The sequence below is a fragment of the Lutra lutra genome, chromosome 16 (assembly GCF_902655055.1).
Source record: "Lutra lutra chromosome 16, mLutLut1.2, whole genome shotgun sequence".
NCBI lineage: Eukaryota > Metazoa > Chordata > Mammalia > Carnivora > Mustelidae > Lutra > Lutra lutra.
In genome coordinates this window covers 43,102,704-43,124,182 of record NC_062293.1, presented here as the reverse complement: position 1 = coordinate 43,124,182, position 21,479 = coordinate 43,102,704, and the positions used below count along the sequence as shown (strand labels likewise).

At 57.2% G+C, this 21,479-nt stretch overlaps 1 protein-coding gene across 14 annotated transcripts in view; it reads left to right on the top strand.

Annotated features, from left to right (window-relative positions):
• Positions 1–21,479, top strand: part of MYO18A (myosin XVIIIA) — a 94,604-nt gene that overhangs the window by 44,605 nt on the left and 28,520 nt on the right. For 4 of the 14 annotated variants that reach the window (XM_047708590.1, XM_047708595.1, XM_047708594.1 and 1 more), the window contains 19 exons: positions 4,379–4,466; positions 4,673–4,779; positions 4,889–5,065; positions 5,423–5,636; positions 5,852–5,994; positions 6,594–6,694; positions 7,505–7,568; positions 7,782–7,926; positions 8,246–8,266; positions 9,560–9,571; positions 10,197–10,373; positions 10,598–10,688; positions 11,012–11,204; positions 12,032–12,118; positions 13,985–14,126; positions 14,279–14,438; positions 15,607–15,793; positions 16,098–16,341; positions 19,064–19,173. In XM_047708590.1, the coding sequence (XP_047564546.1) occupies positions 4,379–4,466; positions 4,673–4,779; positions 4,889–5,065; positions 5,423–5,636; positions 5,852–5,994; positions 6,594–6,694; positions 7,505–7,568; positions 7,782–7,926; positions 8,246–8,266; positions 9,560–9,571; positions 10,197–10,373; positions 10,598–10,688; positions 11,012–11,204; positions 12,032–12,118; positions 13,985–14,126; positions 14,279–14,438; positions 15,607–15,793; positions 16,098–16,341; positions 19,064–19,173 (2,463 nt within the window). Of the gene's footprint in view, positions 1–1,124; positions 1,203–2,523; positions 2,560–4,378; positions 4,467–4,672; positions 4,780–4,888; positions 5,066–5,422; positions 5,637–5,851; positions 5,995–6,593; positions 6,695–7,504; positions 7,569–7,781; positions 7,927–8,245; positions 8,267–9,559; positions 9,572–10,196; positions 10,374–10,597; positions 10,689–11,011; positions 11,205–12,031; positions 12,119–13,984; positions 14,127–14,278; positions 14,439–15,606; positions 15,794–16,097; positions 16,342–19,063; positions 19,174–21,479 lie in introns of those variants that run through there. The other 10 variants (XM_047708596.1, XM_047708588.1, XM_047708593.1 and 7 more) reach the window with 5 other exon arrangements.

The window sequence follows — 21,479 nt, the reverse complement described above, 5'->3', positions numbered from 1 at the left end:
GTGACAATGAGGAATGGTACACTGCTCTGAGCCCAGTCCCTGGCATGGTGGGTGCCCACAGATGGTGGCATAGAAAGCGATGCTCTTAGTGGTGGTTTTAATGCCATCATTGCCATCACTACCTTCTTCAAGCCTGGCCCACAGTTCCCTCTGGCAGCAGGACTCCTGAACCCTATGGCTGGGTGTCAAATGGGCACAGTGGGCCCCCTTTGGATCCGAGGCCCCATTTGTCCACAAAGTACCTCTCAGTGGGACAGGAGGCTGAGAGGCAGAAGGGAAGACCTTGGAAGGAAGGTGATGCCTACATGGCTGGTCCTTTGGTCAGGGACAGTTCTCTCCAAACTTCCCTATTTTGTAGAGCCTTCTGAGGCCTCATGAGGTTTGGCAGGGGAAGAATCAAGTTTCGCCACTTTCTCCCAGGCTGTTTCATGCTCTTCTGGCAGGAAGGGCAGGGTGGGGGTGTGGGGGGTAGGGCACAGCCCACAGGCCCTCCCTGACTGCTTCCTCCTGGGATTCCTCCTAGAACCTGCCTTATCCCCTACTCCATTCTTCCTGGGTTTCACAGAACTTAGAGAAGAGCAGGCGACAGCCTTCCCAGCCCTGCTGGCCTCCTTGGAATCAGGGAAGTCACCTCCTGGCACCCCAGAGTTGGCAGGAGCGTTTTGGCCTGATGGGCAGGCCATGAGGGAAATTGTCAGCCCCTGAGCAGAACTTATAAGTAGCCAGAGAGTGTCATGTGCCTGTTCCCGGGCCTGGCCGCCCTCCCTCTGGCTCCCTGTCCCTCTCACTAGGGTGGAATTAGGGGCTGAGGTGGACCCTGACCTGGAGTTCACCCACCTGCCACCTGGGCCAGGGGAAGGAGCCAGAGGGTATATGGGGGAATAGGGCCATCCTGGTGCTGAAGTTGTTAGGACTGTGAGAAGGAAGAACCGCAGACTTTCCAGGCACCCGTTCTTTTTTTTCTCATCCGACAGTCTAAAAACTCAAGTTGTTGCCTGGCTTGCCCCCCTGACCCTGCCCCACTTGCCTACCGGGCCCTAGCAGCTTCCTAGGCTACAAGCTTGGCATGCTATGCCCCACTGCCCCCCACCCCAGGCCAGGACTAATGGTGGTTTAACCCCTAGGCCGGAGCTGCCCCTGAGGTCCAGCTGACCCCCGCAGAGGAGGCCCAGCAGCGCCTTGAGAGGATCTTCACAGCTTCTGTAATGGCACCCCTCGAGTATGGTTCCCCAGGCCCTGGTGCTCCTCTGTGCTGAGGCTGGCAGCCAGACTGTGGGTGTCGGGGGTTGGGGGTGCCGGGGGGAGCATCTGACTATGGAAGGATGGCTCCATGGCAGCCTGGGGGCCATCACGTGGCCTTCTTACCTGAAGAAATAAGGGAAGGGCTCTCTAGAGAGTCTGAGTGGTGAGGCCTGTTCCTCGAGGGGACCCAGAGCCCTGTGCCTGTGGAAGGGGACAGCCAAGGGGATCTCTCTTGGCTAAGGATCCAGCCTCTTCCTCTGGCCCCATTCTCTTTCCCTGGAGGCCGTGGCTTGGTGCCAGGGTGCCCTGGGTGCCAGGGCCTGGTGGCTGGTGAGGCAGGGAGCTCACGCTCCCCTCTTTCAATGCATTGGCTCTCCAGGCCCAGTTGGGGCCTGTTAACTCCTTGTTTATTCCTTATAGGCAAGGCCCAAGGCCTGGCCGACTTCACTTCCTCTTCAGAAAGGTCTTTAAGTAAACAGACAGAGACAGGTGAAGTCCGACCCCAGGGTCTGCCCACAGTCCCTTGGTTCATGGGCAGGTGGCCCCGGTGGCACGGTGCCTCTGTTTGCCATGGGATAGTGTGCCTGCCTGTGAGTGGGACAGGGGTACAATGGGGGATTGAAGAAGGGGTCCTAGACTTGGGCCTGCTAGTGGTCTTGTTCTGAGACTTGTTCTATGGTGTTCTGCGCAGGGGTGGCAGCCCGGAAGGACAGCCTTGGTACTGGGTGTGGCACCTTTGTGTGTGTTTGGAGGACAGGGACAGCCCTGTTCTGGGGTCTGCTAGCTCCAGGGGACCACTTATCTCCAGGGCACTGGCTGATCTGGAGATAAGGCCAGAGCCACCCAAGGGGCCCAGGCCCTGGGTGTGGGGAGGTAGCCTGGCCTGACAAGCTCATAAAAGAGCCTACCTAGTTCAGGGTGCACTGGACATCCCACCCAGGGGAGACTGTGGCCTGAGGCAGAGTGACATACTGCTGCCCAGGCCACAGTGAGTGACTTAGCAGAATGTCTTCTCCGAGACTTCCGATGATAACAGGTGTCTTCGCCAGGCTGGGCCTCTCCTTCCGGGTCTGGCCCCTCCTGGACTGGGCACAGTTCACTGCCCAGGCCAGCTTCCCATCCTGGCTGCTGAGCTCTTCCAACCTCCACCCTGCACCCTGGGCAGCAAGAGATTGCCCACCCACGTGATCCAGAGTGCTTGCTGAAGGGGACATGCCAATGGTCTGCTTGTCTTCACCCCTCTTTCTCTCTTTCTCTCTCCTCTTTGCTTGCTGCTGTCAGCTGGACCCTGAGGCCGCCTCTCCTGCCCACAGCCAGGTAGGGTGCTCCTGCCCCCCTCAGGAGCCCTCCGCTTCCTCCAGTGACCACCCACCACCCCTGGCCCATACCTGGGCTGGCGTCTGTGCTCGGGCCTCGTGCTGGAGTGTAAGGCCTCTTTCCCCTTCTGGCTTCCACCTGGTATCTGTGTGTGTGGGGGGGGGGGGTATCCTTGGAGGAGGTAATGCCCAAAGTTTGAGATGGGGCAGTTCTATATCAGGCCCCTTGGGAGCGTCTAGACGGAGTGTCACCACTCGAGTCTGGCCTTGTGGCACATGGTTTTTAAACACTGGAGCCCAAGAGCCTGGCAAGAGTGTTGGTTTCTAGGAGTTTCAACTCTGCTCACTTCTGGCTAGAGAAAGCGAAGGGGCTGAGCCCCTCCCACCTCCTACCCATAGTCCCAGTCCCAGTGAGGATGTGGCATGCTCTGGCTCCACCTGCTGGCCAGTCTGGGAAACGTAGTTTTGAATTCATTCTAAAGGATTAATTCTAGGCCCCCCCGGACCTCCCTAGGGGGAGCCCTAGTTTGTCGGGTTCCAAACACCTGACCCATAAAACGTGTCCATTCGAGACAAAGGTTTTCCCCTATATCGTGTGATTTGGAAAAAAAAAAAAAGGAAGAAGAATAAAACGTTGTGATTTTTTTTTTTACAAAGTCACATTTCTTCAAATAATGAAGAATTAGCTTTTCCTTTCTTTTTTTAAAATGTCTTCATTTAACAATTTAAAATGTTGCTGGCCCCATAGCGGTCCTCTTGTTTGAAGGGTGGTTTCACTGGCCATGATTCCCAGAGTCGGGGGCCACGTGTAGTCCAGGCTGCTCTCTCTCGAACACAGAAGGGCCATCAGCAAGGGAGAGGGGGGTTACATGAAGCCAGGACCCAACCTGGGAGTAGAACCCGACCTCTTTTTCTTTCAGCTCCAAGAAATGTGACAAAGAAAAGACTTATTATGTTTCCTTGTCCTTCCCGATTCCTCACCCAAGAGCTCAGTGACACAAAGCAGTGTCTGCGCCTCAGTCTCACATCTCCTCTCAGAGACCGACTGTGGCTCACAACTGCTCCACTGCCCATCCACGTGGCACGAAAGCCTTTCCTGTGTCCTTCCCAGCCCCCTCCCCCCACGTATGGGGCCGTGCTATTTCATGCCCTTGCATGGCCTTCACCTGTCCTTCTGAGGAAGCATGAGGCAGGAGAGGAAAGGCTGTCATGTGCCTCCAGGGGCTCGTCCTCTGGAGGGAAGGCCAGGCTGAGGCTAGGATTCAGGACCCGCAGCTGGTGTTGCAATATAGTAGACACTTCTCTCCTTGGGGCTTGAGGAAGCAAGCATCCTTTCCCAGCTTGGTGAAGGAGGGCCTGTTGGTGGGCTGAAGGCAGAAGCTGGGCATGAGAGGTCACAGTAGCAGTGGGCGGTGGCCCAGGGGGCGGTGTGTGGGCTCAGGACACCAACCCTACAGGCTCCACAGGGAAGTGGGGAAGAGGGTAGCTGAAGGTGGCACCTGGTTTGCTTTTTTGTGGTCTGTTGTCTTCCGGGCTTGAGTTCAGAGTGTCCCCGTCCTTCCAGACTCTCAAGGCTGGCATGGTCCCTGACTCTGTGTCCTAGACCTCAGGGCTCCTCAGGACCACCCCTCATCCCCTGGCTTCCCCAACTTCTTCCTCTGATACCTCCGATGTCCCCTGTTCTGTTTTTGCCCCCCAACTGTTCCCCTTACCCAGAGGCTCCTCCAGAAGCACTTCCCTTCACATGTCTGCTCTCTCCTGCTCTCATGACTCTGTTTTCCAGAACAAGTACTGACTTTTTATTCCCCCTACCCCCATAGGTGAAGACAGAAGAGCAGATTGCCACTGAGGAGGCCTGGTATGAGACAGAGAAGGTGTGGCTGGTCCATAAGGATGGCTTTTCACTGGGTGAGTCTGGAGCTGCCCAGGGAACAGAACACCTGGGTGGGCCTCTCAGTTTTCAGGGCCGGGTGTGCCTTCTGGGTCTGGTGAGGCCTGGGTGATGAGTGAGGAGAGCCCCATGATAGGGCGGAGAGGAGGCAAGACCCAGAGGGCCCAGAGAGGGTGGCAGAGGTCCCCAGGCTTGTGTCTGACTGTCTGTCCCCACTCTGCAGGCAGTCAGCTCAAATCTGAGGAGCTAAGCTTGCCAGAAGGGAAGGTGCGCGTGAAGCTGGACCATGACGGCGCCATCTTGGATGTTGATGAGGATGATGTGGAGAAGGTTTGCTGGTGGAGGGCACAGGAAGGGGTCTGGGCAGGATGGGCCTGTCCACTGGCGGTGCAGGCAGGTTCTGCGTCTTCAGTGCCTGCCTGCCTGTCCCGTCACACAGGCTAATGCTCCCTCCTGTGACCGTCTGGAAGACCTGGCTTCGCTGGTCTACCTCAATGAATCCAGCGTCCTCCACACACTGCGCCAGCGCTATGGTGCGAGCCTGCTGCACACATACGCTGGCCCCAGCCTGCTCGTCCTCAGCCCTCGGGGGGCCCCTGCCGTGTACTCCGAGAAGGTGCGGCAACCCCGAGGCTACCATTGCTGCCTCACCAACCCATCCATGTCTTACCTACCCCACCTTCCCTGGCTCCGTGCCTTCCCCTTGGTGTCCCACTGGGCTTCTGTCCGCTCTCACAGTTGACCTGGCAAAGAGGAGTCATTTTGGGGGTGGGGACAGGAGGCCCTCTCCCTAACCTCCAACAGAGGCCAGAATTGGGCTAGAATCTGCATTTCCACACATGGCCTTAGCCTCAGAGTCCCTCAGCCCCCTGGCAGTAAAAGGCCCAGAGAGGCGGACCTTGGGAGTGAGGACCTTGGGAGTGGGACCTGCTAAGAGCCGTACCCCTTCCCCCTCAACCCCCTCCCCCCCAAGGTGATGCACATGTTCAAGGGGTGTCGGCGAGAGGACACGGCACCCCACATCTACGCCGTGGCCCAGACCGCGTACAGGGCCATGCTGATGAGCCGCCAGGACCAGTCTGTCATCCTCCTGGGCGCCAGTGGCAGCGGCAAGACCACCAGCTGCCAGCATCTGGTGCAGTACCTGGCCACCATCGCGGGCACCAGTGGGAACAAGGTGTTTTCCGGTGAGACAGGACACCTGGAAAACCTGAGAGGGGCTGGGATTGGAAGGGCCTCGTAGGTGCCATCTTTTTTCCTCCCTGGCTTCTCTGTGTCCCCCAAACCCCCTCTGTACCCGGCAGCCTGGCCAGTGTAACACCGAGCCTCTGCGTGCTGGGGGAATAGGCCTGGGCTGGGCCTCTGGAGGCTTTCCTGATGGCCCCGGGCCTGTCTTCTGCAGTGGATAAGTGGCAGGCTCTGTATAGCCTTCTGGAAGCCTTTGGGAACAGTCCCACCATCATGAACGGCAACGCCACCCGCTTCTCCCAGATCCTCTCCCTGGACTTCGACCAAGCTGGCCAGGTGGCCTCAGCCTCCATCCAGGTGAGGGAGCTTCAGGGTGGTAAGAGATCGGCCTGGACTCAAGGCATAGAAACTAGTCTCTCTCCTGCGCCTGGTTTTCCAGGGATTCTATCCCACGAAAATGGACCCTGGCTCTCAGGGCTGGTTTGTTCCACTCTGGGCATTCACCCTTCTGCCCCCAGTGTCTTCTGCCCCCCCACCTCTGGCTCTGAGTGGGGCTTGCCTCGTTGTTCTGCCCACCCTTGGGGTTGGCTGCACCCTACTCCTGGGTCCTGGCCCTGTGCTAAGGGGCTTCTCTCTGGCTAATTTCACCCAGGTTAAGACTGGCTTGTCAGTAAAGTAAGGTCCAGCCAAGGCTGACCCCCACCAGGCTAAATGAAACATCTCACCACGAAGTGCCCAGTTCCCTAAGAAGACTGTTCCCCAGGGGCCTGGGCAGGGCAGCAGGGCCCCTCCGGGAGCTGGGCCTGTCTTCTTCCCAGCCTGGGGGGAGCTAGCCTCTGGTGGAGGGTCAGCTGCCGCTGCTTCTTCCCAGGGGCCCCATTCTTTCTGGTGTGGGGTGGGAGGGGCTTGACCGGGCTCCACTCCCTTCGCCCATACCCTCCCATGCTGTGCTATAGACGATGCTTCTGGAGAAGCTGCGCGTGGCTCGACGCCCAGCTGGTGAGGCCACGTTCAATGTCTTCTACTACCTGCTGGCCTGTGGGGATGGCACCCTCAGGTGAGATGGGGCCAAGGAAACGGGGCTGGGGGTGGGGTGGTGCCCTGGACTCCAGCTCACTCACGGCTCCTGGATCTTGTCACCTGCTTGCCTCCCATCCCATCTGTTTACTGTATGCCTGCCACACATGAGGACCGAGCTAAGGGCAGCTACCCCACGGGAGTTCCTGAGCGCTGGGCACAGAATTCAGTGTTCCCGGAACCTTGCTAGGACCTCTGTGACCCCCAAAACCAGGTCTGCAGAGGAAAGCACAGCAAGGCACGGGTGGTCAGGGACTCGCCTGTAGTCATCCGGCTAGTGTGGGGCTGAGTGGTTGTTGGGTCCACACCAGAGCTGAAAGCTCTGCCTTTTTCAGTGCCCTTCAGTCTGGCCCTTCCTGCCGTCTAGGCTGGTTGTCTTCTGGGCTCTTTCCTTTCGACCCTCAGACTTGTTGTCTTTATTCTGCGGAAAAAGGATAAAAGGATAAAAGCAGCTCCAGAACATTATCCTCCTTAGGTCTTCTTGTTGCTGAGAGCCCGGTCTCTGTCCTGTTTGGACTCACGCTGCAGGCAGATTCCTTGCTCTCTTTCAGGGGTCTGGCTGGACACTCTCACCAGAGCATCTCTGGTGACCTGGCCTAAGGAGCCCAGTGCTCTGACCAGGTGTCCAGGCCAGTTAGGGAAGGTGGCGGCCTCTGGCCTGACAGTAGGGCCTGATGGGCAGACAGAACTCAGAGTCTGGAAGCTGGATCCGTCCATCTCCACCCTGGTAGAGAGATGGCCCTTGGCATGGGGACCACACACCGTGCTGATGCCTCATTTGTACCCCTAGGACAGAGCTTCACTTGAACCACTTGGCAGAGAACAATGTGTTTGGGATTGTGCCACTGGCCAAGGTGAGGGGGCTATGGGGACAGGGTTGGCAGCCCTGGGCCTTGGGAGTGGGGCCGCCTCCGGCGGCCTGGAGCACCCCGTGGGAGGACCAGGAGCTGGGCTGCAGCCGGGTAGCTCTCCCCAGCCTTGCCCTCCCAGGGCCCAGCTACAGGGGGTGCGCGGGTAGGGACAGCACCTCTGAGATGTGGTGCCCGCGTGCCTGTCCGTCCCTGCAGCCTGAGGAGAAGCAGAAGGCAGCCCAGCAGTTCAGTAAGCTGCAGACCGCCATGAAGGTGTTGGGCATCTCCCCAGAAGAACAGAAAGCCTGCTGGCTCATCCTGGCTGCCATCTACCACCTGGGGGCTGCAGGCGCCACCAAAGGTAACCTGCCAGGGGTCTCGACCACACAGCTTGTCGCTGGGAGAGCTCGTGGAGGCTCTCCCCCTGCGTTCGTTCGTCCTCACCCGGCACAGACATCTCTGTTAGCAGACTCCCTTCATTGTCTTCCCAGTCCCCCAGCTTGGAGCAGAAGGCTTCGAGCACCCAGAGAAGAATTTCTGCCCCTGGACTTGGACAGCAGTGACACAGAACATTGTGGAGAGCAGGGGGGTGGCAATTCGGAGGCTGAGGGGGAGGAGAAGGGCCCTAACTCAGAGCAGTCCCCCTGAAATAACTCTGCTTTTTATTCCCTCCCTGACAGAGGCCCCCGAGGAGCAAGCGGGTAACTGACTTTGGCCCCTCCCTGCGGGGTAGAGGCCACCTTGTCCCATCTTGGTGGTGGTCCTGGGCTCTCTCTGGGAACTGGCTTGTTCTGTCCAAATGGAGGGGACTGGCCTGGGAGAAGCCCCTGGTGGAGCAGGGAGAGGGTGCCTGCTGGCCCTGAGGCTTTTCAGCATCCCAGGCCTAGCCGCTCCGACTCATTTTGCCTCCTGATCCCGGGACCTCTCAGGATGTCCTCCATGGGGCTCAGATGGGGTAGGGTGGGCTTGCATCTTGGGGCTTTCCGAGGCCAGTTTTCCCCGAGTTTTCTTCCCTTCTCTTCGCTGGTTTGGTAGCAGGGGTTTCCTCCTCTTGCATGGCAGGGTGGAGACCACTAGGGGGCAGCAGGCACTGCGGTAACCAGTGGGCTGCCGCTTCTGCACTTGGGCTTGGGGGCTTGTGAATGGCTCGAGCTTGGCCTGGCTTGGAGGAGCTCTGCTGCCTTCCTCTGAGATTATGGCGATGGGCCGGCACTCGGAGCACCTCTTCACCCATTCCTCCCCTTTCTTAGGGGGACACTGCCTCTGAACAGCGTCTTGGGCTTAGGTTCCATCTTCCTCAGGGATGTGAAGGGCCCCAGGCTGTTGGGGCAGGGGCGAGAAAGAGAATGCACTCATGGGTGGGTACTGGTGGGAGAGCGGGCAGGCAGGAGCTCAGAGGAGCAGGTGGTGAGGAGTCCGGGTCCTCGCGATCCCAGTGGAGGCATCCCTGCCAAAGAGAAAGCAGGCTCTGGGTTAAAGAAGTTGTCTCCAGACTGAGTAGGTGGGCAGAGGGGTAGGCGTGTAGCTGTGTCTTGAAGAAGTTCTTCCACTCTGGGGAGGCACCGAGACCAGGTTCCCTATGAACCTGTAGTCCTTCAGCACTGCCGGCCTGCGGACAGATCATGCGTGCCTTGTCGCGCAGGGTCTATTACCTCCTTAGAGCTTCCATTTATTTTCCAGAGGATGTGTGTACGTGTGCACATGTGTGTGTCCGTGCGTGATGTCTTTGTAGGTGTGTGTGTGTGTGTGTGTGTGAGTGAGCGTAATTACATCCATAAACGTTCTGCTTTGAGATTGTGTGTGTGCGCTTGTATTTTTGTGTCTCTGAGTCTGAATGTGCTTCCGTTTTCTCGCCTGCTCATCCTCACGAACCCCCTCCAACCCCCCCCCCACCACCACAGTCCCTTCCCATGAGCCTGGTGGGCTCTGTTGATGACTGTTTGCTAACACGCTGTTTTTCTTTGCATGCTGCATGCTGGTCCTTTGCCTTAAAGAAGCTACTGAAGGTAAAACCTTGTTTCTTGTTAGCTTTCCCTAATTGCTGTGATTAGACACATGTTGGCTGAGGCGTGTCTGTCTGCGTGGGCTGTTCCCTTTCCCCTGCGGTTTCTTCCACTTCCCCACTGTTGGGCCACGGGCAGGTGGCAGTGGTCTCCCCTGGCAGCTGCCTAGAGGTAAGGGAGAGGGTCCCGATGCATTCATGGAAGGGGGAGGTGCTAGAACACTCTCATGACGTGTCCCCCACAGGCATAAGTGGCCCTTGTGCTCATCACAGGGGGCCTGATTCACCCTCTGACTGTCCTTCCCCATGCTGGCATCCCTAAGGCCAGGCCATCTAAGAGATGTTTGGAGCTGCCTGGGTGCCCTCTGGTGGCAGCAGTGTGGAGTTCCCTCCTCTTTTAGGACCTCAAGGGACACCGGAAGTGCTGGCTGCTGGACTCCCTCGCTTGCTCACCAGAAGTCCCTGTTTTGCCTAAAGCCCTTCTGATGTCATCAGGGCTGGTGTTAACTCCCAAGAGATGCTCACTCCCCATTTCTTGGCCATGGGAGCCAAAGGGCACAGCGGTCATCAAAAGGACTAAGGAGGAAGACCTGAGATGCCAGATCCTTTCTTTTTTTTCTACCCCATAGCTGGGCGCAGGCAGTTTGCCCGCCACGAGTGGGCCCAGAAGGCCGCATACCTGTTGGGCTGCAGCCTGGAGGAGCTGTCCTCAGCCATCTTCAAGCACCAGCACAAGGGCGGCACCCTGCAGCGTTCCACCTCCTTCCGCCAGGGCCCTGAGGAGAGCAGCCTGGGAGACGGCACAGGTGCCCAAGCCCCTTGGCAGGTGGATGTGGTTGGGGGGCCCCAGCCAGGCCTCACTGCGGTCTGCTCTGGCCGGGGAAGACCACTGGGGCGAATAGATGCTTCCTTCAGAGGGAGAGGCCCAGCCCCAGGGCCCCACGCTGACTTGATTCTGGGTGACTAGAGAGTATACCCCCCATGGGGACCCCCAGGGGCTGGAGGGAGAGCTGATGTTCTTGCCTCGCAGGCCCCAAACTGAGCGCACTGGAGTGCTTAGAGGGCATGGCGTCTGGCCTCTACAGTGAGCTCTTCACCCTTCTCGTCTCCCTGGTGAACAGGTGAGTGAGAGGCAGGTGAGTGGGGGTTGGCCAGGAGCTGCCCAGCCTTCTGCTGAGACAAAGGGGGAGTTGATGCCTCGGGACTGGTGGGATCGCCGAGGCAGCGCCATTCTCCACCAGCAGGGGGCTCCCCGGCCTCAGAGGCGAGGAGAGGTGCATTTCCCGCCTTCCGCCACCCAGCACCACCAGGGTCCTGGGCACCAGGGCAGGGATGGAGATTTGTCTGGGGCAGAAGAGGTCTGACTGGGTGCCACGGGCAGACCGGTGAAGCCTGTTTGGCGGCACTGCCCCGGCCAGGCCTGACCCAGTCTCTCCCTGTGAAGGGCTCTCAAGTCCAGCCAGCACTCGCTCTGCTCTATGATGATTGTGGATACTCCAGGCTTCCAGAACCCGGAGCAGGGTGGGTCAACCCGCGGAGCATCCTTTGAGGAGCTGTGCCACAACTACGCCCAGGACCGGCTGCAGAGACTCTTCCACGAGCGCACCTTTGTGCAGGAGTTAGAAAGATACAAGGAGGTAACACTGACCTTGCCTCAGCCGGATGTCCCCCTCCCACCCCCGCCCCCTCCTCAGCCTCCTGGCACCCACAGGGAGGACAAGGTGAAGAGGGCAGGCCCCACTTTCCCCACTTTTGCTCTCTGTCATTTCTGTCTCCCTGTGCACGCCGCAGCGGTAGTCTTGTCCTGCCTCAGACTGCGTCCTTCCTTTGTAGAGAGTTTGCTCTCCAGGAAGTTGCAGATGTACTTGGGGCCCTGAGAACCCCTCCTTGCCCACCCTCGAGGTACCCACCTAGGCCCCGTAAATTGCCACCCCACAGTTCCTGCGTCCATGTGGGTCCAGCCAGGCCTTCCCTGGCTCCCGATCTCTTAAGACGGTGATTGGTTATGTAGAGCCCCTTCATAGAAGGGTGTCCCAGATGGGACAAGATCTAGAAATCCTACTTCATGGGCAGGTGAGATGAATCAACTGGGGAGGATATTTATCTTGGATGAGAGAAGATTCAGGAAGCAAATGACAGCTGTCTCCAGGTGTTTCAAGGATGACGGTGTGAAGTCGAGAGTAGGCTTATTCTGTGTAGTCTCGTCAACAGGTGCGAGTAGCAGGAATAGGGGACTTTTGCTCGATGTTAAAGAAGCTTCAACGAATTTTAGCTGTCCAGAAAGGCCATGCGGTGTCTTGGGAGGTGGTAAACGCTTATCAGAGGGGCTGATGGAGGGGAGGAGCTCCAGAGAGGGATGGAAGGGTGGACTAGCTGGCCCAGCGCCTCCTCCTGGCCTTCAGCATAGGACTGGCTGCACCCTACAAGTGGCCTGCGCTCACAACTTCTCTCCCTTCCCTCCTAGGAGAACATCGAGCTGGCATTTGACGACTTGGAGCCCACTGTGAATGATTCCGTGGCAGCTGTGGACCAAGCCTCCCATCAGTCCCTGGTAGGAATTGTAGCGAGGGCCTGGGCTGACCTTCCTCCTCTTGTCTGTCCCTATCCCTCAGTCGAGCCCTCACCGCTCTGTTAGCTGCTGCTGCTTGGCCGGTCTGGCCGGGACGATGGCACTTTTTTCTGCCCTGGTGCGGTGAGAGCCTCAGCCCCTGTCCTGTGCCCCTGTCCTGTGCCTGGCTGAGCCTCACGTGTGTCTGCCAGAAGTTGGTGTCTCCCCCTTGGTGGTGAGAGCTGGGCTGGACCCAGAGGATAGAGTCATCCCTCCCGCTGTCCCCAAAAGATGGGTGCAGAGTGGGTGAGGAGTCTGTGCAAATAGGGAATCTGTGCCTAGCTCTAAATGGGAGCCCTCACCCCTCACCCCTCCACCTTAGGAACAGGCTTTGTCACACTTTGGACAGGGATCTTGGGCACTCTGCTGCCTGGGGGCCCGGTTGGCCTGATGAACACTTGGCTTCTGCTGACATCTTCAGTTAGGGAAGTTTCAGAAGGCACTTTACTAGAGAACTGGTGTTCCTGCTAGGCTGCTGCTCCCATCCTCTGCTTCGACCCCTGCCTCCTCCTCCCTCTTCCCTGTGGCAGGCCCTGCTGTGCTAACAAGGGGGTAGGGCCCAAGGGAGAGTGAGTGTCCCCTGGGACTAGTACTTAAAGTGCCCAAGTTCCATGTCCCTGCTAAGGGAAGCTGGCTTTTCTTTTCCTGACATCTGGGTTTCCATGCTGGCCTCTACTGAGAGCCTTTGCCACTCCCAAGAGATGTGGGGAGTCAGTCCATGTGGCTTAGAAGGGACAGTGTATCAGATAGTGTGTTTGGATGGGACTTGGCCATCTCTTCCCTTCTTTGCTCTCCCTGTCTGAGGGACCTTGGCACCTTTGGGGACAGAAGCCCCTGGATGTGGCGTCTGCCACTCACTGTCCCATGGCTTCATTGCCTGGTCCTGCCGTGCAGCTCCAGACCCTCTGGACCTTAGCTTCCTGTCCATCCTTGCCCACATTCTGCTTCCTCCTGCTAGTCACACTGACTCCCTCAGGCAGCCATGGGGTGGGGGGAAGATGCAGGCAACTGGGTGCAAAGAGAGGGGGAAATGGCACTTTTCTTACTTCTCTTGTTTCCCTGGTCCCCAAAGGCCAGGCAGGAATGGGGTGTAAGGAAGGTTCCATCCTTGCTCAAGGAAGTCTTAGAAATGTCATGGAAAAGGCAGCTCAGACCAGATGCAGCCCCAGGCCTGGTTTGTGTGGCCTGCATGGGGTTTTTGAAATCAGAATCCTCTTAAAAGCTGGAGGGTTTACAAGGCCAGTGTTATTCCGGGACAGCGGCTGGCTGCAGCTGACAGGCAGCCCTTCCCTGTAGCTGGGGACAAGTGCTCTGCTATCACCCCGACTCCGCCCATTCCTGCACTTGAGTTTCTGACCCTGCAGGAGTCCCACCTGTGCTCAAAGCCCTCCTCTTTGGGATCCTCCCTGTTTGGGGGACGAGGGTACCCCACAGCCGTTGCTGGCTGACAGCTTCCTTTGGCCCATGCCCCCTGCCCGGGGCCTTCCAGACTTCATCTCATCTCATCCGCCTGGGAGGCGATGCCTTGGGCTCACCCACAGCCCTTGTGACTTCTGAGAGGATGAGGATGGTTCACGAGAAACCTTTAGCCTTTGGTGACTTTGGACACAATTCCTAGGCGGGAGATTTTGCTGTGGGCTTCTCTCTCTAACACCGTCCGGCTCCCTTCACCCCCTCACTGCCCAGCTGCCCCACAGGGTGTGACCTGGGAGCGGGGTGTGTACTTGTGCGCAGGTGTAGCAAGTTTATAGCCTGTGGTTGGGCCGGGCGCTCCTTGGGACACGGTGGCTTCTCTTCACTTCTCTGCAGGTCCGCTCGCTGGCACGCACCGACGAGGCAAGGGGTCTGCTCTGGCTGTTGGAGGAGGAGGCACTGGTACCAGGGGCCACCGAGGATGCCCTCCTGGAGCGCCTTTTCTCCTACTATGGCCCCCAGGAAGGCGACAAAAAAGGTAGGTAGTACCCCTAGAGGGTTCTTTGGCTTCCTCTCCTGAGGACCCACTTTATGAGTTGAGACGGTACTGCCCAGAAGGTCTCACTGAGTCCCTGGGCTTTTTCAGGGCCTGTGCCCTGACGATCTGACCCTTCCTTTTCCCACCCCCAGGCCAAAGCCCACTCCTGCGCAGCAGCAAGCCACACCATTTCCTCCTGGGCCACAGCCATGGCACCAACTGGGTTGAGTACAACGTGGCTGGCTGGCTGAGCTACACCAAACAGAACCCAGCCACCCAGAATGCACCCCGGCTCCTGCAGGACTCCCAGAAGTAAGAACGCCACTCACCCTGCCCACGTCCCATCCCCGGGGCTGGTTCTGGGCTTCCTGGTCTCAGAGGCCCCCTCACCAGCAGGGTTGATGGCCTTGGTTTCCGGAGAGGGAACAGCCAGGGCCAAGTGGTCTTGGGAGCCTGGGGGTGGCCTCCTGGAGTAGAAGTGGGATGCGCCTGGTTAGAGGGACCTATAGTTTGAAGTTTGAATAGCAACCCCCCCATTCTTCATAGAAGGCAGGAGTAACACACAAAACAAAATGAAACAAAACAAAAACACTTTAAAAATTTTTATTTATTTGACAGAGAGACACAGCAAGAGAGGGAACACAAGCAGGGGGAGTGGGAGAGGGAGAAGCAGGCTCCCCACTGAGCAGAGAGCCCAATGCGGGGCTCGATCCCAGGACTCTGAGATCAGGACCTGAGCAGATGCTTAACTGACTGAGCCACCCAGACGCCCCGCAAAAGCACTTTAAAAAATGGGGCACCTGACTTAGTCGGAAGAGCATGCCACTATTGATCCCAGGGTTATGAGTTCGGGCCCCCATTGGGTGTAGAAATTTACTAAAAAAAAATAAGATAAATAAAAACTTTAAAAGAAGGCAGGAGTAGCCTTAGAAACCCCTCAGTCCCATAAGGCCCGTCATCCATTTGTTTATCTAGCAAATAATTATTGGGCGCCTACTCTTTTTCTTGGGTACCTGGCAGATGGCAGTAAATAAAACAAATAAAGTAAATAAATATAATAAATAAATAAAGTAAAATAAAATAAAAATAAATAAATATAATAAAGTAAATAAAACAGAACTCGCTGCCCAATTGGGGGCGGGGGGGGCGGCAGATAACAACCAGTAGATGTCATACACAGATTATACGGTATGATAGAGGGCGTTGGGCTCTAATCTCTCCTGGCACCCTGGACCTCTGGCCTCCCTGGTGATGGAGAAGAGAAGGTCACACTCCTGCCCCCCGACCATGGTTTTGTCTTCTTCCTGTTTGTTGATTCCCCTCCCCTAGGGTGTGGGGCATGCAGCCCTAGGCCACATAATCCAGACCCCTAGCCAGGGCAATATGGGGGACTTGGGGGTGTCCTCGGAGCAGGGAAGCCGCCCTCTCCTAGTCTCTCAAAGTGACTTCTTTCCCTCCTTCGCCCTTCCCCCTCTGGTAGGAAAATCATCAGCAATCTGTTTCTGGGCCGGGCGGGCAGCGCCACGGTGCTGTCGGGCTCCATTGCTGGCTTGGAGGGTGGCTCGCAGCTGGCCCTACGCCGGGCCACCAGCATGCGGAAGACCTTCACAACGGGCATGGCGGCTGTCAAGAAGAAGTCACTATGCATCCAGATTAAGCTGCAGGTGGTGAGTGTGCCAGTCTAGGCCCCAGGGCCCTCTCGGGGCCCCTCTAGCCATTCTGGGGGAGCCCTGGCTTACCCGGTACCCACTCAGCATCCCTCCCTGCCGGACTTAATCGCTGCTGGTGGGTCCTCTGCTCAGTGCCACTGCCTAAGCGGCCCCTCAGGCCTCGGGAGGGCGGAGTTGTCCAGGCTTGGCCCATCTCGGCCAGCGGCGGGACGCCTGCCATCCTACAAGGAGCGGAGACACTCTCCTGGGCACCAGCCGGGCCACCAGGAGCCACTGAGGCCTGTCTCTTTCCCTTTGGCAGGACGCCCTCATTGACACCATCAAGAAATCAAAGCTGCACTTTGTGCATTGCTTCCTGCCTGTAGCAGAGGGCTGGGCCGGGGAACCCCGGTCTGCAGCCTCCCGCCGGGTCAGCAGCAGCAGCGAGCTGGACCTGCCCTCAGGAGAGCACTGTGAGGCTGGACTTCTGCAGCTGGACGTACCCCTGCTTCGTGCACAGCTCCGGGGCTCCCGCCTGCTGGACGCCATGCGCATGTACCGCCAAGGTGGGGAGGGTCCCTCTCTGCTCCTAATTCCGTCTTCCAGAGCTGCTCTCTCACTCCCCACCTTCCACATGTGACCTGCCAGGCTAGAGGGGTACTGCACCCTCCCGTGTCTGGGCTGGTCCTAGATCTCTTCTCTGGGAGGGGGTGGGGGGGCGGGCGGGGGTTCTCTCCAGCCCAGTCTCTTCCTTTCTCTTTTTCTTCCCACCCTGGCTGACTCCCTTCTTCCTCCTCTCCCTTCCCTTCAGTATTCCAGTCCTCTTCATCCCCTCCCCACAGGCGGCTTCCACACAACCCCTTCTTCCCCTTTCTCTGCTCTGCCCACAGCAGCAGACCTGTGCCCACATAGAGCCATCCGCTTGGAGGCGCTAACTACCTCCGAGAGTGGGCTGGGCCATACTCCGCCCCCCCCCCCGCCCCCACAGTGAGAAATGAGGGGCTAGATCTTTCTGAGGCACTTAAAATTCCCAAGAAAGGTCAGCCTGACCCTTTTCAGGAGGGATTGGAAAGGGAGAAAGTGACAGCTATAGCCGAGCCTTGACCAATGCGGGTTTGAGCTGTATGGGTCCACCTAGACGCTGGCTTTGTGCAGTGCTGTGCGAGAAGTGTGTTTTCTCTTCCTTCTGCCTTCCTTAATAACATTTGCTACTTTGCTGTAACGATACGGTGTGTCCCACACATCGCACACAGCAATGTGTCCGTCGACTGTTTATGTTATCAGTAAGGCTTCCGGTCAGCAGCAGGTTATCAGTCGTTATATTTGGATTTTTGACTGCACGGGGGCTGGAACTTAACATTGTTCAAGGGGCCACTGCTCAACCTCGTTAAAATATTTATAGCAACCAGGCACCCATTCTGAACTCACCCTACATGTTCCTCAGTTAATCCTCATAATACTCCTGAGATGTTGGTACCATTACCATCTCCAGAAGAGGAGACTGAGGCTCAGAGAGGTTAACCAGCTTGTTCAAGGTCACACAGCTCACAAGTAGCAGAGTGAGATCTGACCCACACAGACCAGCTTCCGAGTTCATGCCTCTCGAGTCAGGTTTCATTTGCCTGGGAGGTTGTGGGCTGCCGGATTTCTGCCCTTGTTTCCTTTGCTAGGAGAACGGGCAGGGTCCCACCTGCCTGTAGCCAGGTCCCCTTGAGGCATCCCCACGGACACCATCACTCTTCCTTCTCATCCAAAGCCACAGACTGGGCTCCCTGCCCTGCTCAAACTAAACCAAAAATAAACCATCGACCTGTCCCCACGTCTGGATATGGAGTTGGTGTTTATTATTTCAAAACCAGATTGTTACCGCTCTGAACCAAAATCAATGTGCTTTACTCAAACAAGCAGATCGATGAGGCCGGCAGCAACAACAGGCCCCCCTCTGCTCGCCCAGCCCCCAGCCGCCATCGATAGTGCTGATGATTAATTAAGATGCCAGGCGTCCAGACCTGCTATCCTGGCCCATCAATTTAATTGCAATTCAGATACAATCAATAGCTCACTTTGTCTTGGCCCCTCCGCGGCCCCCGCCTCCTGTTTCAATTATCGGGCACATGCATCAGCCTCATCTCCCAGTTGGAGGCTTTCCCAGAGCTAGTGAGGCCGGTGGAGCAGAGCGAGCCCCCGACAGGCTCTCAAGAGCCCAGGTTTGGAGTCCCGCTCTGCCTCCAGCTGCAGCCTCTGTGAACTTGAGCAAGCCTGGCCATCCTCCTCTTCGGCCTTAGTTCCCAGGCCTGAAAGATGAGTTGGATCTGGTCTAAGACCTCTTTTCGGTTTGAAATTCTGTGAGTGTGCATGAGCAGATCTCTCGGTTCTCTCCTGTTGGCTTTGGTGCCGTCAGGTGGCTCAGGGTGACCTCCTACTGGCCACCATCCTGACCTCGTTCCAAGCTGGAAGCCATCTGACCCTTACCCCAGCCTCAAACCTATGCAATAGGTAGGTCTTTGCTGGAGGTAATGCTCTTCAGGAAAAGAGAATCTAGAAGTCTTCGAGTCACCTGGCCTAGGGCTCAAGGTCAGGATGGGAGCAGGAAGGGCACCCTTTCTGTATCCTGCTTCAAGGGACCGAGGAAAAGAAGGGAGCATTTTACTGAGCACCCACGTGAGCCAAGCCGTGCTTTCCACATATTCTCTCATTCAAACCCCGTGACTACCGTGCAGAGTAAGCAGCAGGTCCCCCTTTGAAAGATGGGGAAAGCAAGAGTCAGAGACATTGAGTGACTTGTCCAAGGTCACACAGTGCCAAGAGCCAGGGCCAGGATTCCAACCCCAAGCCCATGTACTTTTCCTCTCAGCTACTCTCTATGGCCTGATTTTCTTTGTGCTTGTTAAGTCCTGAAGACAGTGTTCTCTCTGGGTATAGCAGAGTCATAGACTTGGAGGCTAGAAAGCATCTTTCTTCCCTGTGACATTCCTTCCAAGGGGGCAGCCGTGTCCTCTGTTCACACACCTCACTGACAAGGCGCTTGCTTCCCTCTAAAGGAACCTGTTCCCCTTGTAGCCCTGCAGTCCCCTAGGAGGGCAGCCCGAACTGTCCTAAAGGCCCCTGTCCCTGGTCCCACCTCTTCTCTCCCCACCCTCCTTTCCCAGGCCTGCCCCAGCCCCAGGCTCTCCTCCCCCAGCAGCTTCAGCCCCTTCCGATGACTGTCCTGTCCTGCGACCTGGGTGCCAGCATCCACCTGGCGTGTCAGGAGCAGGCAGGACATGGACAACCCTGCCCTCTTTCTAGGTTACCCGGACCACATGGTGTTCTCTGAGTTCCGCCGCCGCTTCGATGTCCTGGCCCCACACCTGACCAAGAAACACGGGCGAAACTACATTGTGGTGGATGAGAGGCGGGTAGGTCTGGGCCCCAGAAGCCCCACTGGACCCCCTTCCTTCTGCCCAGACCCCTCCAAGCAGCTACCCCTTGTCCCCTCGAGAGAGCCGGGCTGCCCCTTGCTCAGGCTCCTGGTTTTGGCCACCCAGGGTCAGAACAGGGGCCCATGGCCACCAAGCTGTGCCGGTCGGGAGAAGGTAGCCTGGGGCGTGGACTGTAGGGATTGGAGAAGAGCCACCCTCTTTGGAGGCCAGAGTTGGGGGTCTCTGCTCTCTAGTGAGCTCGTCATCATCTACGGAAGTCCCGCAGGTGGCATATAAGAACTAGTGTTTTGGATGTTACCCTGGGTAGCCCCTGGGCCTTGCCTCCTGAGTCACAGACCCACATTCACAGACACCTCGGAAACTTCTCTCCATCCAGGACTGCCAGTGTCCTGGGCGACCTTGGTGTACATGTAGATGACCCACCCCACAGCACCCTTCTCTCTGACCACTGACCTTTATTCCAGCTTCCCACTCACGGCTACACCCAGGACCTTGTCACCCCTGGAAATGCTTCACCTCAGAAATCTTAAATTCCAACATGGCCTCCCCTGCCCACAGCCTCCTGCCTGAGCACCTCACTTCTCTCCTCGTCTCAGGACACCTGCTCTTCGACCCTGTTGAGACCTCTTACTTCTGGACCCCACCGCATTTTCTCTGCTCTGTCCATTTCCTTCTGACTTTCTTTTCCACTCAGTCTCGATGCCCTGCTCCAGCCCTCCGGTCACTTGGCCCTCATCACCCTCAGCTCTCCCACGCCTCCCACAGCACCTGCCCTGCCCAACCCCCACACTGAAGGTCCAGCCTCCGGGCATCTGCACTCCTCCGTCTAGGGTTCCCAAGGGCTAGGGGAGAAAATTATACAACAGATGGACTCAAACTCCTACTGGTTCATGGTCTCCAGCCTCAACTGGGCCCTTGATGTGGCCCAGCAAGTTTTTCATAATGACCCATCCTTCCCCAGCCCCTGTTCCAAGCTCCTTCCCTACTATTGTTACCCTGCCTTCCCAGGTCATCTGCTCAGCAGTTGACCTTGCCTCTAAATGATAATAAAATCAAGGCTCCTCTTCCTTCTGTACACTTCTCCTTGGGTGCCCTCCTGTCTCGGTGGGAGAGGTGTCCCTCCCCTCATCCAGTCCCTTCCTCCTGTGCTTTGGAATCCATTACCCAGGGCTCCTCAAAAGCCCTCTCTCTCCGTGCTAACTGTTTTCTCTCTCCTGTTCCTTCAGCCTCTCCTCCGCTGGCTTTTTCTTCCCAGTGGAAAGATTAGTGGAACCCGGCCCTGACACCCTGGGCCCGGTCTTCTCTCGCCCACCACCTTCCATGTTGCCAGAGCTAATGGCCACCTTACTGTGCTTCTTGGCAACATCTGACTCTTGACAACTCTGTTCTCTGCTGAGCTTTTTTGCTGCCACTCCTGGCTTTGCCTTTGTCCCTCTGAGCGTCCTTTCTTCTACCTGCCCCTGAAGTAAAGGTCTCTCTCTTCCTTGAGCCGCTGTCCTTGGCCGTCTGTGCTTTCTAGTCTACAACTTCTTCCCAGCCAACCTCATTCACACCCATCACTTCAATTACCACATGTGTATTAACAACTCCCAAATCAATACCTGTAGCCCAGGCCTCTCCCCTGAACCTCAGCTGTGCATTTCTATCTGCTGCTTTTTGGACTTTTCTACCTGTGTGCCTTGTAGCATCTCAAACTCACGTGTTCAGACCACATGGATTCCATCCCCTCCCCAACCTACTCTAACTCTTCCATTTCCTACGTTGGAGAGTGGCACCATTTTCTGTTCAGCTACATAAGTCAGAAACCTCCATGCAGTGTCCCTAGATTCCTCCCCCTTGTCTGCCCCACCCCCTCACACTTGAAGGTGCCAGGCGCTCTCTCCTTCACATGCCCGGCACTTCAGTCTCTCTCTTCCCTCTGGGTCACGCTCTAGCCTCCTCTCCTGTGAATCCCTCCAGTAGGTGCCTGAGGGGTCTCCATCCATTCCCCGCCCCCATGTGCCAGTGGGGATCCCTGGAAAATGCCAATCCAATCGTGTCCCTGCTTGACCGACCCCTCCAGGGCCTCTCAGCGCACATGGGCTACTGTCCACCTTTCTAGTTGTACCTTAACCGCCCTACTCCCTTCCCTCCCGAACTGCCTGGTTTCCTCGGTACGTTGTCTGCCTTGTGCGTCCATGCCTTTGCTCTTGCTTGTTCCTCCGCCCGAAATGCCCTCTCCGTGACCTTGGCTAATTCTTCCTTGTAACTGAAGACAGCATGAACTACATCTCGCCTCCTCC